This window comes from Lagenorhynchus albirostris, chromosome 3 (assembly GCF_949774975.1).
Source record: "Lagenorhynchus albirostris chromosome 3, mLagAlb1.1, whole genome shotgun sequence".
NCBI lineage: Eukaryota > Metazoa > Chordata > Mammalia > Artiodactyla > Delphinidae > Lagenorhynchus > Lagenorhynchus albirostris.
The window spans coordinates 119643374-119658846 of NC_083097.1; the positions used below are offsets into that span (position 1 = coordinate 119643374).

Consider the following 15473-nt stretch of genomic DNA (forward strand, 5'->3'; position numbering starts at 1 on the left):
CTTACTATGTGCTAGACACTCTTCGACTTGCTGGGATATAGGAATAAGCAAGGCAGACAATATCACTGCTCTTATGGAACTCAGGTTTCAGCAGGTGAGCAGATAAGACACAAACAATTAGGTATATAATGTTGAGGGGAAGGGAAGAGTACGTGAAAGATGCTACTATTTCAGATAAAGCAGTCAGAGAGGCCTCTCTTAGGAGCTGATGTTTAAGTGGAGACCTGAATAAAGTGAGAGAAAGAGCCATGTAGATATCCGGGAGGAGAATGTTCCCAGGCATAAAATGCATCAGGGGACCTAAAAAGAGGATTATGCTTCTTCCAGAGAGTTAGGAGATATTCTTAAGTGACTAGAAGAAAAAGAAAGTCTTACACCAAGGTGGTATAACCTGAGGTTATGCACTAAGCACGCAAATCATGTTTTCTCCTTGTCTTATATCATGTAATGTATAGGATGACAACACTGTACATATTAGTTTCCTCCACAGGTGACGAAGTCTCCTGCTGGCTCATTCCCAACTACTCATTCCTCATCTAATCAGCTCATTCTTTCCATCTGTCTCAGACTCCTTGTTACCGCCTTTTTATCCCAAATAACTGAATCAACTCCTGTTTCCATGCATCCACACACTCTCCTCCTCTATGAAGTTTCAGTTATGCCTTCTGGGGTAAGTGGACATTTCAAAAAGCAAAATGGATGTGGAAAGTTGTGGGGTGGGGTGCAGTGGGATGCAGGGTGGGACAAGTATGAAGACCTCGAGAAGATCTGTGAAGTCGCGGTTGGGGATCTCTCTCTTCTTTATCTCTGGATGCCCAATGCCTAGCTCAGTAAGTGTTTGCTGCTGCCAGGGCAGTTGGAAGGACCTTTGAGATGTTGTAGTTAACCTCCCACTTCACCCATCTCAAGAATTCCCTTCCTAGGACAGGCCTTTGTGGCTCGTCCACCTATTAACACAGTGTAACTAGGCTGCTTATATATTTCCCAGTATTCATACAGAAGCACTTAGGCATTCGAAAAATCAGATTCAACCAGACACTGGAACTGGCATTTAGAACTTCCATGGATTTCTTAGTTCTAACTTTTTCTTCCGGCTTCTCTGTTTTCTCTTTCAAATAGTGTCTTTGGTACCCCCCAAAGCACCGCACAGTCTTGTTAAGTGATTATTATCTTGTTAAGTGATTATTATCTTGTTAAATGATTATTATCAATTAAAGGATCACTCATCCCTAATATATTGAATTAGAGATTATTTCACCTATTTTTCTTACCTTTCCTTTAGAAACATTTCTTCTTAGATTATATTCAAAACCCAGTACCCACTGACTGCACCGACACCAGCCCACTGTATGTGTCTAGTGATAAGAAACTGCCACTTAACGTGTTTCTGTACTCGGTTCTTTGTTATCTAAAGAGATTTATATCTTTGGTTTAATCCACTAAATTTTTCTGCAGTTTTTTTCAACCACTTTATCAAAAAGAAAAAAGTCAGTAAATAAAGTCAAGTGAGCTTCATAATTCTCCCAAATTTATAAACTTAGGATAAATTTTGGTATTCATTATAGTCAGAAGCTCTTTTTCTCACAGCTTTTCAAATTAAAGTTTCTTAATGACAAAGGATCTTTGCATACTTGATTTTACAAGAATACCAGACAGTAAAACAGAAAGGGGGGTATTCTGGCGTTTATTTAGAAAAAGATAACAATGTGATTGAAGTTATCAGTATGGCTATTAAGTTCAGATGGCACTGAAAAGCTAATAAAAACCCCAAACTGAAAAATATATCAATGTAAAAAAGCGATCTTGGCACTAGAAGGTTTTAAATATATTAGTCCTTATAAAACTGGGATCCATGACTCTTCAGGGATTATACATAGTAGACACTGAAAAAGTCTTAGTGCTTGATAAATAGGAAATACCTCCATAGGCACAGATGTCCCAATGTACTTAAGCCAGTGAGGGTCATGCTGGTTTGAGCTCAGTAGACGTTGCAGAGCTTTAAGAATTCCACGTTGAATTTTTATAGTACTTTTTAATTTTCAAAGTAAACCACCATGCATAAGACTCGCAAGCAAGAATGCTGGGTGCTCTCCCTATTTTCCAGAAACTGAAACTGTGACAGGGAGCCGTAAGTGACTACACAAATGTATGCAAGACAGCAGAGAGGCATGATCCCATTTCTCCTTTATATTTTGTTTACAAATTCACTGATGACAAATAAAAATTACTGAAGATCCAAGAGGGATTTCTAACACAATATCAAATATTTCCCTTCAGATCACTATTAAGTATTCCTATGTTTTTCTTTTTTTCTTTAAATGTCTCAGATTTCCCCACCTATAAAATTAAGGTAAATAACAGCTGCCTTCAATACCGCAAAGTTAAGGACAGAATCAGTAACAATATAGAAACTAGAATTAAAAATCTTCATAGCATTGTTAAGAGGTTTAAATGAGATGAATGCATACAAAGTCCTTAGCATAGTGGTGCCACAAAATTAAAGATTTTTAATAATCTTTTTTCCTAAGATTTTTAAGGTTAAAAATATATAGGAAAGAATATGGACAATATAGTTAACTTCAAAGTAACTTTCATAGAATACCTGCCTCATCTGTATTATGTTTCAGATCTCTACAACTAGAGACTAGATGTTGAGAGAAGCCTGCTGAGGAGTTTAGACTATTGAGAATTAGGTATTCAAAGTGTGATACCACTAACTAATTCTGTGATCTTTCTCTAGACACTTTCTATAGGTCTCATTTCCTCATCTCAGAAATGAGAGTGTGGGGAGTAGATGAGCTCTCAACTCCCTTTAAGCTCTAATCTAAAATCATTGTACCAAACATAGAAAGCAAGCTTTGAGAACCCAAGAGCCCCACCTCTCTGGCTCTACCAACAACAGTGTTTACATATTATTTTCTATGTACCACCAACTACGTTATTTTAAATTATTATTTCATAAAAATACCAAATTTGGGTTCATTCTTGTCTTGTACTTCTTGATAATGTACAAAGACCCAGTTTTAGTATATCATTCCCTACCCCAGTTGCCTCCTTCACTAAAACAATAGGTTAAGAAGATTGTAGAATTTTAGAAACAGAAGTACACACACGTTTTGAAAATAATTCATATATAATTGTAAAGAAAATATTTTGACTCTAAAACACCTAATTACTCAAGGTCATAGATTTGTTCAGCTCAGCCTTAGAACTCAAGTCTTCTTCCTTCTACTATTTCTACTATTGAATAACTAAATTAAATTGTTTGGAAGGGATTTGAAGATTAGGAAAAAAACCCACCAAACTTGCAATTTATATCATCTTAAAATTAAGAAAACCCTTATCCCCAATAATTACAAAAGCACAAAAACAGTAAAACAACAACAAAGTAAAAGTGTCCATAGCAAACCGGTAGAGCTTTACAGTTCAACATGTGACAATCATAAGGTCATAAGTCACTGCATTGCCCCAACCAGCATGAAATAATAAAGCATGTACTAAGTTAGATGTCATTTCACAATAGCTTTAAAAAATTGGCTATCAAATATACTTTCATAATAGCCACAGCTAAATATTAAGAATAATTATGAAATCAACTAGAATAAAGGTTAATTTTATTGTAAAAAGAAAAGTTAACATTTATTGCAACAAACTGTATGTCCTAAACACTGCATACTTAAGTTGAACTCTCAAATTGTTAAAAAAATTAAAATTCCATGTAAGATAACGTGCTAAACATTTACAACTAATCATATCATTAAACCTTTCTCTCCCCACAGATATTTTTGGAGCGCTAACAGCGTGAAAGAAAAAAATTCTAAAATAAGAGGCTTTCACTAAATTTGTTGTATTATAGATAGTTTTAATCTCGCTGAAACTTGCTCAAAAGAAAAAAAGTTTTAAAGCACTCAAAATTAATATTTGAGTTACTCTGGAAAAGTATGTTTAAGCATGCAGCTCTACTAAGATAAGTCATTAATATTTAAACTGGCCCAGAGATAAAATTAGGTGATGACACATTTCCATTCAAAATAATTGACTTTAAGGACCATATTGCAATATAAATAGTTTAAATGACCATCTGGCAACTGCAGAATCCCATAATTTATTATATATATGTAACATAAATAAGAACTTATTTCTTTAACATTCCAGCAGAAAAATATGCAACCCATGGAAATATATTACTAGAGAAGAGGGTTGTACTCCATAGTCAGATGACAGTGTATGTCAAAGTGCACTAGGAAATATAAAGTGGTTTTATCAACATAACACATCATCCTTGTTTCAACTACATGCCAGTAATTAGATTGTTATTGATTAAATAGCAGCCTATAAAAATGGGGAAAATATGAACTTGATCTTAGCTGAAATAATCTAAAAGGAATTAAAATCTCCATTCCATCTTTTTTTTTTTTTTTGGTAATAAAGTATAGCAAAAGACAACAATGTAATCCTATAAACATCAGGGTTATATTGCCACAATTAGCTTTAGATTTTTACCTCAGATAAAAGAAACTAAATTGTAATCCTGAAACACAGCCCTAAATTTTTCTTTTTTTAGTCCTCTGACTTCATGACAGCTGATCCAAATTGTTGGTTTTCGGAATTGCTCTTGATGTTTCTAAACTTATCTTCCACCTTTCCACATCTCCACCGCCCCTCCCTCTCTTGCCTGCCTTCCCCCAATACCCTTTAATTCACAAACTCCACTGGAAACCCGTATTCAAGGGACATTTGTGACGGTAGTGAGGAATAAAAAGGCAACCTGTCAAAATTAGGTGTCTGGGGGTTGAAATCACTCTCTACAACTAATTTTTGAACCACTATAAAATTGCTTACTTTCTAAACTATAACTTACTGGGTAAAATCAATACAAAAATTACCATTAAAACTCACACTCTAATCCAGGCTAACATAAAAATGATCATGCACAATTCAAAGAGAGAGGAACACTTAACAGATCTTTTCTCTTTTTTTTTTCCCCCTAAATGGAAGTTCCCCATAAGAATATTTTTATTTACTTGAAAATACAAAACACGAGTAGAACAAGCCAGAAGGAAATGAGAGCAGCTGGCTCTCTGAAGTTACAGAAGTAAAGAGAGCGTGGGCTTCGAAACACTTCTATAGAGGTCAGTAAGTAGTTGATTTTTTTCAGTTATAGTTTAATTCAACAAAATATTTCTTGAAAATTCTTTTGCAATACAATTTACCAATATACATTTTCCTTGACTCAGAAATATGGAAGCAAGTGCCCATTACTTTGGCAAATACCTGTAAAAACGGCATTACACAATTACCAGGATATCCTCAGAAGGTAAATGCTATTAGGCACAAACCTATTTTGTCTATTTAATTTGCTCAGATAAACAGCAGTACATAATGAGAACTTATTGCTCAGTAAAATTAGGTGTGATCTTAAAAGTAAGAAAAAGTGGGTTTTAAGAAATATGTCCCAGGCTTATTTTAAACCCAACGTAAATTAAGATTTCCTAACAACTAGCCTATTTCAATCACCTGCAGGCCAGTGTGGATTAAGACTTATAATCAACCAATTAATACAGATGTTCTTTCACATTAGTCACTCATACTAAAATAAACCCTTTTGAGTCAATCTCTCCTTCACTAAAATCTCAAAAAGCCCCTAAAGTGATCTCTACACACATATGAATTTTACTACTATTACAATTTGCATTTAAGCTACATTTATGGAAGGTATGTTTCAGAATAGGTCTTTCATAAAATTTATAAACAGTCAACATAATGTTGAAAGTGGTCAGATTAACTAAAATATCTGTAACATCAATAGATAAAACCAAAACAGCATTATAATACAAATTATTTTATCAGTTATAAAAATATAATGGAATAGCCAAAGAAACATCACAAGAAGTAATTTCAATAAAATCTGACCACACGCTAATCACACATTTCTATACTGGAGTCATTCCACACTAAATTGACACACCTGAATACACAATGTGTTTTACCTTGTGTTTTTTTTTTCTTTTACTAATAATATAGCCATAAAGAAGTAGAGGGTTTTAAGAAAAGGAAAAGATTATCATAAAGCTAAAAATACACACAGAGCCAAAAGCAAATCTCCTTTAACATTCAGAAATCGTTTTATGAGTGAATATCAGAAACATTAAGGTTAAAAAAGACACTGATTGAAATACTCACTGCCAGAACCTCTGGAAGGAGAGGAAAAAGGAAGTAAAGAAAGTATCCATTAAAAAGGGGGAAAATCAATAAAAATCTCTTCTTTATGCCTCCCTTCTCTGAGAAAACATTCAACATGATGTTAATAAGAAAAATGAAAAAGGGACAGAATTTGCTTCACTCATCCTGTGCTTGTACAGGTCTTCATTTGCATTATGTTAATAAAATTAGACACAGGTGCAATTAATAATGAGATGTTAAAATCTACATAAATTTTCATAGCTTCATTAAATGGCAACCAACAGAGCCCTAAACTCCACCTAAGACTGAATTTACAAATTCATCTTGCATCATTCTTTCTCTCCAATAATCATACCCTTCAGAAAATGATCAACTTTTTAACACTAAAGTTTCAACATAATCCCAATAAAAGCTCTAATTCCACCTGAAACCATTTACTTCTTTGCCTCTTTTCAGCAGTTTCACCATTAATGCTCAAGTAAAACAATGCTGAAAATCAAATCATGCAGAAATCTGCCTTCATCAATGTTACACGTTTATGCTAAATTTACTGAATTTCAGAATTTAAAAAGCATATTAAGGTAGAATGGCTAGTTCGTTTTACTTAAAGAATGTATTTGAGTATCAATGAGGTTTCTCTTGTTTTACTATCAACGAACTTAAACCTTAAAAAAAAAAACTTTACTATGCTCAATCATGACACTCATAATTTTACAATTTAACATAATAACTGGATGTTGTGCTATGTTGACACATCAGAAGGAATTGCCTTCCCTCCCAAAACAGAGTGTAAAGTGACTTTTTTCAAGCATACTAAGAAAAAGCAATTTTAGGTGACATCTTAAAAAGTCAAATTACAATTTTTGCTTTAAAAAACTTAAATAGAAGGCAAGTTATTAGTGGATTTAATATTTCTATATCTAAAATCAGAAAATCAGTATTCAGTATAGTTGTCTCAACATGTTGATATACCTGCTGATTACTCAGGGTCACTGGCCTTAATGTTTGGCTGGAACCAAAGTAACATATAGAGAAGAGAAAGCAACCAATTTTAGTTATATCAAGGCTATTGTTTGGAAACAACAGGCTAATTCAATGATGGTAAAAAAGAAACATTGTTTCAATTTATTTGGAAGAAGCTTTGTTCTGGGTAATCACAGTTCCCAATGTTAATCCCATAAGGTACAAAATTTTCAAACTTTCTCAAACTATCCTGTAAAGATATTATACCTTTTCATTAGGACACAAACTACTGATTATAATTCCAAATCACACATTGGCATAAAATAATCATTTCACTGGATATTAAAGAATCTTGAAAGAGCCACATCATCATTGCTTTGTCTACTATCATATGGCTGTTATGAGGCTGACACACTTTAAATGTTATAAACTACTAGAAAAAGTACTAAAATGATCTTTAATGATTTAAGGATAACTATATTCATCTAAGACTTACTCTCCAGATCCTAGATTCTATAGGGCTTAATGAAAGTTCATTGTGAATGGAAAATTATAAGTTCTTGTTCCATGCCTTTTTTGTAGTAAGGAAAATGATAACATTACCATGCTGATTATCAGAACAAAAAGCATTAATAATCACCAAGCTTTTCCTAAGATATATGATTTTTCTTTGTACGATTCCATGTTTTATAAATCAATGTAAGTTTCCTACAGAAAGCTTAGTCAAACCAACTGTACTTACTCTTTCAAGACAAACAAGCACATTCAATCATCAATTCCACTGCCAAAAATTTGAGATTGAAAAATTTAAAACACAGCATGTCTTTTAACGTTTAAACACAACAGCTTATGCGATAACATCTCAAATCTCCTTACTGAAAACATTTTAAACCTTCAATTCAGAATGATAGCAATAAAAAGCTGAAGTGTTCTTCTAAGTAAAAGATAATTATTATTTTAATAATAGATTAGTAGGTAGTTTACGTTAAGACACACAAGAACCAAGGATTTTTTTTTCTTTTGATAAGAAACATCTAAGCCTTTTAAAGGAACAGAACATAGCCTAAATCTAAGTCTAAATTTTTTCCCCAACAAGCAAAGCTTCCTACTTAAAGAGGAAAGAAAAGAGACACCTCAGTATTAGAATATACCTTTAACAGAAAAAGCATTTTTAAAGAGAGTTTTAAATAAAATCTTCAATGACTAGTTAATGTGAACACGAATATTTAAGAACTTACAGTACTTACATACAAAGAAATCACTGTGTCTACTATGCCCTTCCTCCTCCCTCAAAAAAACCCACTGATTAATCAATCAATCTTGTGTCTCTACAATTACATTTTTATATTTTCCTTCACACCTAAAATGTGATATACATTTATCTGAACTGGGGGTGGGGGTGCAGGATAGAGAACTTAACTCCTAGGAAGATACACCTACATTTAGAACTTTCTCCTGGTAATTACATTTTAACAGACCTTTTTGAGGTCAAATGGAAATGTCAATATACTTAAAAATGATGCAGAAAAAAGGAGACAGAGAAACAAATCAAACATAGCTGAGACTGAAGCTCAACAATGTTGGCCATCAGCTATCTACTTGAGAACTTGTAAGAACATTTGAAAGTAAAATCAAGCACCGTGTTGCCACCAATTCCTTTCTTAAAGAGACCAATCAGCAGACACAACTTATCTGCTTTAGGTCAGGAACGCTGTGGGCAAGTCCCACGTCTAACACTCTCGTCAGGTACACTGCGCACTGACTGCATTGCTTTAGCAATCTCAGAACTCAGATTCTTCAAGGTTCAGTTTGAAGAAAAGGGTTCATTGTTAGTACTTCTAATTTTTAACCCTTTAATCTCCTCAGGCTAACACTTCACAAATGTACAAATACAGCACAACGTTTGATTACGTGAAGTATTACGGGTGTTTTTCATCGTAGTGTAAGAGCATATTCTAAAACAGCTTTAAAAATATGCACAATAAATATATATTTCTAAACACTATACCCCCTTGAATTTACATATTTTTTACTAAAGACACCTGTAAATGAGCAGTATTCTTTAAAATTTTTACATAAAAATTTCAATTACTGGCCAATGGGATACTAAATACCATTATTTCAGGGGGGAAAAAAATACTGGGAAGGGTTTTGTACAGACCAATCACTTAGGTTTTCTACCATGCCTACTTTCAAGAGCCCGCTTAAACTTATTCACATGAAAAAGCACTTGAATTGTTGTCGAACACATTCAAATAAATGAATACTTAAATCTATCAATTGATCTTAAATGTACCATTCTCAAGAAACAGAAAGCATTAATCTTACCTTGAATAGCCATTAGAAAAAACCGATCGACCGGAGAAGTTCAAAGTCCCTAAGGAAGTCAAGTTATCATCTCCAGATCCCTGGCATCTATTCCAATTTTCTGAACCAACAGGAATTGGTGGAATGACATTAAAAATAGGTTTCTGATCCTGCTGTTGAGAAAGGGATGCTGTATTCATGTCATAGTGGTACATCTGTCCCCCAGAGGTACTCACACCATGAACAGAAATGGCAGACATTTTATTACCAATTATATTTGCTCCAGAAAAGCTGGCCTGACAATAAACTGGGCCCAGTTTCTCCTGCTTAATTACTCCAGGGGTGCAGAGTTCAATAAAATCTTCTTTTTCTGTTTTCACTTGGGGCAGTGGCACACTGTTAGGGCTTGATAAGATCAGATCTCCATTATCCTTAATTTTAGGTTTAGTGTCCAGTAAGACAAGAGGCTTACAGTCCTCTTTTGAGTTTCCTTCCAGAAGGAATGGATCATCCTCTCCTGCCAAAGGAGAAAGCAAACAGTTTTCATCTATCAAGAGGTCTGAGCTCCAAGGGCTCTCACTTGTCTCTTTACCTGGGGACCCAGAAGAAAACTCCAAATCCTGGAGTTTTTTCCTCCATATGTCAAAGGTGCTTTGGTCTGTGGTATACAACTTCACATTACCCCCATTAGTGCCAGTCTGGCCCTTCAAATTTTGCTGTTCTGAAGATACATCAGAGTGAGTTTTTGGAAACTCCTTCTCTGTGGGGGCAGCAGAGGCAGCAGCTGATGCTGAATTCTTGGGGTTCTCTGGAACACTGGTCGACCTATTGAGGTTTGCGATGCTTTCTTCCAGAAGCCGAAAGTCTGTTTCCCCAGAGGAAAGGCTCATTTGGCCCTGCTGTGGGAATCCCAGGTCATTTCCCATTACTTTTGTCTCTGTCTCTCCCATATACAGTCCCATTGAGAGTGAAACTGCCTTGGACAGATCTGGCTGCTGCGCATTGCTTCCGGAGCCTTTTGGAAAATCAACCAAAAGTCTTTGCTGCTTGGAGTCAGCCTGAGAAGCAGCAGCCAGTGAGGGTGAAGATGCAGAAACCTTCACAGTAGCTCCTCCCCTTAGGGTTTTATAGAAGTCCATCACATTTCCCCTCTCTCGACTAAGCACACTGCTGGGGATTTCTTCTCTACTGGGGGGGCTTAATGATTCCTTGGGGTCCATCAGTGAATATCAGCTACAAAAAAAAGAGAGGGGGACATAATAAGCTATAAAATCACATTATCTCTGTGATCCGATTAGTAAGAAGAGCCTGTTAAATGAACCTTTTAGTTAATTCCGAATCTAATTCCTTGTTATCAGAAGAGTAGATTCTGACTTCCGTAAAATAAAAGCCGTGTCTCCTGCTCGCATTCAGTGTGCCACGTTTAAAAGTACAATGCAGTCCATTTGCACAGCTGAGAACAAAACGGTATCAAACTAAGCTTGGCTATTCATCCTGCCACTCACAAATTGGTAACTTTGTTAATCACGGACATTATAATTCATTACATCTGTTTATTCTGAAGGTTCAAGTTGATGTCGAAGTATTTAATTAAAAAAAAGGAAGTATGATCATTGAAATTCCTACCTCTTTTCAACCAGTCAAGGCTGTTGGCTTTTCTGAGAACTAATAAACGTAAAATCTGATAAACACTATGCTAGAATTCTCTATCTCTAATTACTCCCAATTCCTCTCCTACCGGCTGGTCACACATCCAAACCTTTTAGTACAACCTACTGGTGAACCATGCATTTTACTTGGAAGATAAACAATGATGGTCTGCTCATCTTCCAATAGGGTAGGAAAAGGCTCCTATTTTTAACCGATATTTCTTACTGAATGTGCCTAATAGTGCCTGCTTTCAAATTTTGGACATATGAAATGAAACACACTGTATACAAGCTAACTAAAATTTAGATTTAAAAAGGAATGTGTAGTAGCTTCTCATTACAATATTTTAAATACGGTATAAGAAATATAGCTCTCTCAAACCCTTACAACACAATAAAATCTAGATGAAGTTACATTTTCTTTTAAAACTGCTTAAGACCCTCAGTATGAAATACTATTATGTCTCTAAATTAAGATTTTCCTTTCCATATATCGAAGTATTGAAAAACAAAGGGAAAAATAACCACCCCAGAACTGTAAAATCACATTCATATAAATCCAAGTAAAATAATACAATGCTCAGAATAATTCTCCCTGCATTCTAAACCTTCACCTATCCTAATTCTGAGCCTACTCTCAAGAGGGTTAGGTTGCTAGAAGATTGTTGACAATCAAGATGTTTTAAGAGGCGGGCAGAGACTTTGATAAGCATATTTGCGACAGTATAGTCAAATCCTGTCCAATGAAAGGAAAGTTTTCCCGTATAGAGACTTTAAGAAGCATAAACTTCACTGGCCCTCGCTAAAAGTGGAGCGTGATGAAGGTAGACAGAGAGGTGGGGACGTGCCACTATAAATCTTGAGGTTGAGGGTAAACTGCTTATCTCCCCGCCCCTCCGCCGTGTTTAGCTGATAACGATCTCTAAACACAAGGTATCAAATGGAGCCTAATGAATTTCCACGCCACTTTGACAGCTGCCTTCAAACTCGAAACCAAAACAATACTTCATAAAACGAAACGATCCCTCAAACGATTTTATCCCCCCGTTTAAATTGCAAATAACCCTGTCACAGTAATTGGCCTTAATGAACCATGCCAAGGGATCTTAAGCAGCATTACAAGGCTGCAATTACCAAGTCTGCAACCTCAAAACGTCCGACTAGCGCTTGTCAAAAATCGCACCACGAAACTATTATGGTTCGGGAGGGTCTTCTTCTAAAAGGGGCCACTTCAAAACGTCAGGAGCGAAGTGATGTCAAGCGATAAAGAACAAACCCTCGCGGGGCGGGGTGGGGGGGGGTAGAGAAAAGCGCGAGGTTAAAAAAGAAATATGTCCAGACCTGTTGAGTTCTTTCTCCGACACGCCCACTTCTACCAGATAACACCAGCCCTGGCCGAAGTCTCCGAGTAGCAGGCTGTCAGCCCCCGGCGTGTGTACACGCGCGCACACACACACACTCACACACACCCCTGCGCGCCCGCCAGAAAGGAGACGCACTGGAGCCTCGACACAAACCCTGCTCGCGCTCGGGCGCTCTAGGGTGGAGCGGACAGAGTCGGGCGAGCAGGATTCAGACGCGGCTCAGCGTTCACCAAAAAAATGGGTGTCTGGGAGGCCCCCTGGGAGGGAAAAGAAAAGGGACTTGGGGAAGAAGGAAAAAAAAAAAAGAGAGAGAGACCAGGATTCCTCACCAGCGAACGAGAGCCTGGAAACCCGGACGGCTCGACGAGGCTCCACTCGCAGAGAGCTCGGGTTCCTCCCCCTCGGCCAGGGGACGGCGGTCCAGGGAGAGGAAGAGGCCAGCGCTGTCACCCGCGCGCTGCCCTGTCGTCACCGTCCCCCGGCCCTCGCCAGCCCCCACCCCCACTACCCGAAGCTAATAAAACTTTGCAGGCTCCCGCGGCGCCCCCGAGCCGGCCTCCCGGCCCCGGCCCGCACCTCAGGGCGCGAGCGCCCGTGGGGGCCCAGCCCCCGGCCCTCCCCTCCCCTTACCTCTGCCGGCGGCGCCACTCACCCCACACCGTCCGCCGCTCCCACCGCAGCCGAGATAAACAACTTAGCGTGTGAAAGCAGGAGGAGCGGGAGCGAGAGATTTTTTTTCTCTCTAAAAAAAGGAAGTAAACAGCCGCCCCCTTCTCCATGGGGGGAGGGGAGAGCCCCTATTTGAGAAAGTCTCCCATTTCCCGGCTGACAAGCCAGCTCCCCGCCCCGCGCCCGTCTTCGCGGGCCGGGGCTCTCGGGCGCGCGTCCTCCGTGCCGGCGCCCCGCCGCTCCCGCCGCTCCGGCTGCTGCGTCTCTTTCTACCCACTAGAATCCGTCCCCGACGGGCGGGCGGTGACTGGGGCTCCCGTCACAGACTCGAGCTAGCAAAATGGAGGAGGAGGAGGAGGAGGGGAGGCAGCGCGGACAAGCGAAAGGGCCGCCCGGCCGCTGCAGACGAGCGGGACCGAGCTGGGGGCGGGCGGAGGCGGCGCCGCGGCGCGCACACACTCGCACACACACGCGCTCCCACCCCACCCCCGGCCGCTCCCCGCCCGAGGGGCCGCGCGGCGGCGCGGGGAACGGTGCAACCTGTTGGCGACGCTAGGCAACTGCAGGGGCGGCCGCGGCCCCCGCCCCCACGCCCTCCGCGCGGGCCCCGCCACCCCGGCCGCGACGGCGCCTGCCCGCCCGCGGCCCCCCGGCACGGCCCCCGCCGAGGCTGCTTCCTGGGCGCCCGAGGCTTCTCCTCGACCCCCACCCCTCACCCCCCAGGAGAAAGGAGAGGAGGCGGCGGCGGGGGCCGACCTGGTCTTTCTGGGGCGGGCTTCGGAGGGAAGCCGAGTTTCTCTAGTTTCTCTTCTCGCTGCTCCTTCCCGCCCCAGCCCAGCTCTGCGACTCCCGACCCACTCCGGAGCTCGCCCGGTCCCTCGGCAGCAACCGTCAGCGCCCCTGCGGGTGACAGCGGGCTGGCTGGGGGAGCCGGGGCGCGGCCCGCAGCAGAGCCGCGAGGGTGGTCCGCGCCGCCGCCCCCGGGCCGAGTTGAGCGAAGTGTGTCACTTCGCACGAGGCTACAGGGTTGCACGGAAACGGTGCAGCAGCGTCTCGGCCCCTCGTAGGGCCGGACGGCCAGACACGCCCTCTGGGGAGGCTTCAGGGAGGGGAGGGCAGGGAAGGGGGTCGGCGCATACATACTCTGGGCCGGGGGGGAGTCGCGTGCCGGCGGTCCCCCACCCCCGCATCGTCTGGGCGGCCCTGTCTGCAGCCGCCGCCGCGTGCTCGCACCGGGAGAGAAGTTGCAAAGCAGAACCCACCCTCCCCTGCGCCCCGACTGTCCCCCACCCTCTTCTCCGAGCCTGCGAGGCGGCGGCGGCGGCGGCAGAAGGAGGCACCGCCTGCCAAGTTCAACCCCCATCTCTCCCTCCCTCCTAGCGCGCTCACACTTGAAGGAAGTTGCACGCCAAATGCAAAACCTCCAGCGAACTGGATTTCTTTGCATTTTTAAATTATTATTTTTAAGGAAAGCGGGAGGTGGCAGGCTTAAAAGCAAGTTGCAAGCGAAACAGTAAGTTGCTTGCACAGTACGCCCTCCTTCCCCCACCCCAACTCCTGACCTCTCCTTCCACCCCCTTCGGGGCCCACGTCCAAGTTTCCCGCGGAGGCCCCTCCCCCGAATCTTGACATTTGCTGCACTCGCCTCAATGCGTCGCCCACCCTTTCGTGTTCGTGGGACCCCCATCCCTCCAAATAAAACAGAACACACGCAGCTTTAAAATGTCAGCATTAAACTCCTTCCAGCTCTTCCCGTTACGCGCCTCCCCCTCTGTCCGAGGGAACCACGTGGCCTGTCCCCAACGAAAGGGGAGTGGGGCGAGAGGAGTCCGCGCCGGTGGCCCCCGCCCCAGCCCCCTTCCCCAGCTCGCCGCGTCTGGAGGGCTTGGGCGACGCCGGGATCGAGCCGCCTACCTTGGGCGGCACATATTATGATTTGTGTGACTCGGAGAAAGGTTGTGCTGTGTTGCTTTAGGGGTTGGGGAGGTAACTTTTGCGACCCCACAGGTGACAGCGCTTGCCAGCTGCAGCCGGGGTCGGAGGCTGCCGCAGCTCCACCTAGCTCTGCCCGGGCGCCCGGCCGCGCTCAGACTGGCGGCGGCTGCTCTGCCCTGAAATCTTGCAGAGGATTTGCGGGGAGTGCGTGCCGGAAGCCGCCTGCCGCCATCTTGGTAAAGGCAGCTGACACCGCCCGGCCGCGCGTCCACCATCTTGGCCAAGGTTCTCTCTAGCGGGCAGCCTAGGTTGCCCTCTCTCGGTTCTGGGGGTGTAGGCGCTGCCCCGTGTGTCGTTCGAGATTACGGGAGAGAACTAGGCTATTAGCGAGCCGCCCGCCCGG

The 15473-nt window shown here is 41.6% G+C and overlaps 1 protein-coding gene across 9 annotated transcripts in view; it reads right to left on the reverse strand.

Annotated features, from left to right (window-relative positions):
- NR3C1 (nuclear receptor subfamily 3 group C member 1) overlaps positions 1–14379 on the reverse strand; it is a 129469-nt gene extending 115090 nt beyond the window's left edge. For 4 of the 9 annotated variants that reach the window (XR_009539615.1, XM_060143895.1, XM_060143894.1 and 1 more), the window contains exons 1-2: positions 13097–13202; positions 9475–10686 (exon numbers count right to left, since the gene is read on the reverse strand). Coding sequence is in view for 8 of the 9 variants with exons in the window: in XM_060143895.1 (XP_059999878.1) it covers positions 9475–10673 (1199 nt within the window). In the remaining variant the exon portion in view is untranslated. Of the gene's footprint in view, positions 1–9474; positions 10687–12443; positions 12716–12795; positions 12833–13096; positions 13207–13891; positions 14160–14278 lie in introns of those variants that run through there. The other 5 variants (XM_060143891.1, XM_060143890.1, XM_060143889.1 and 2 more) reach the window with 5 other exon arrangements.
- Between the last annotated feature and the right edge of the window lie 1094 nt (positions 14380–15473).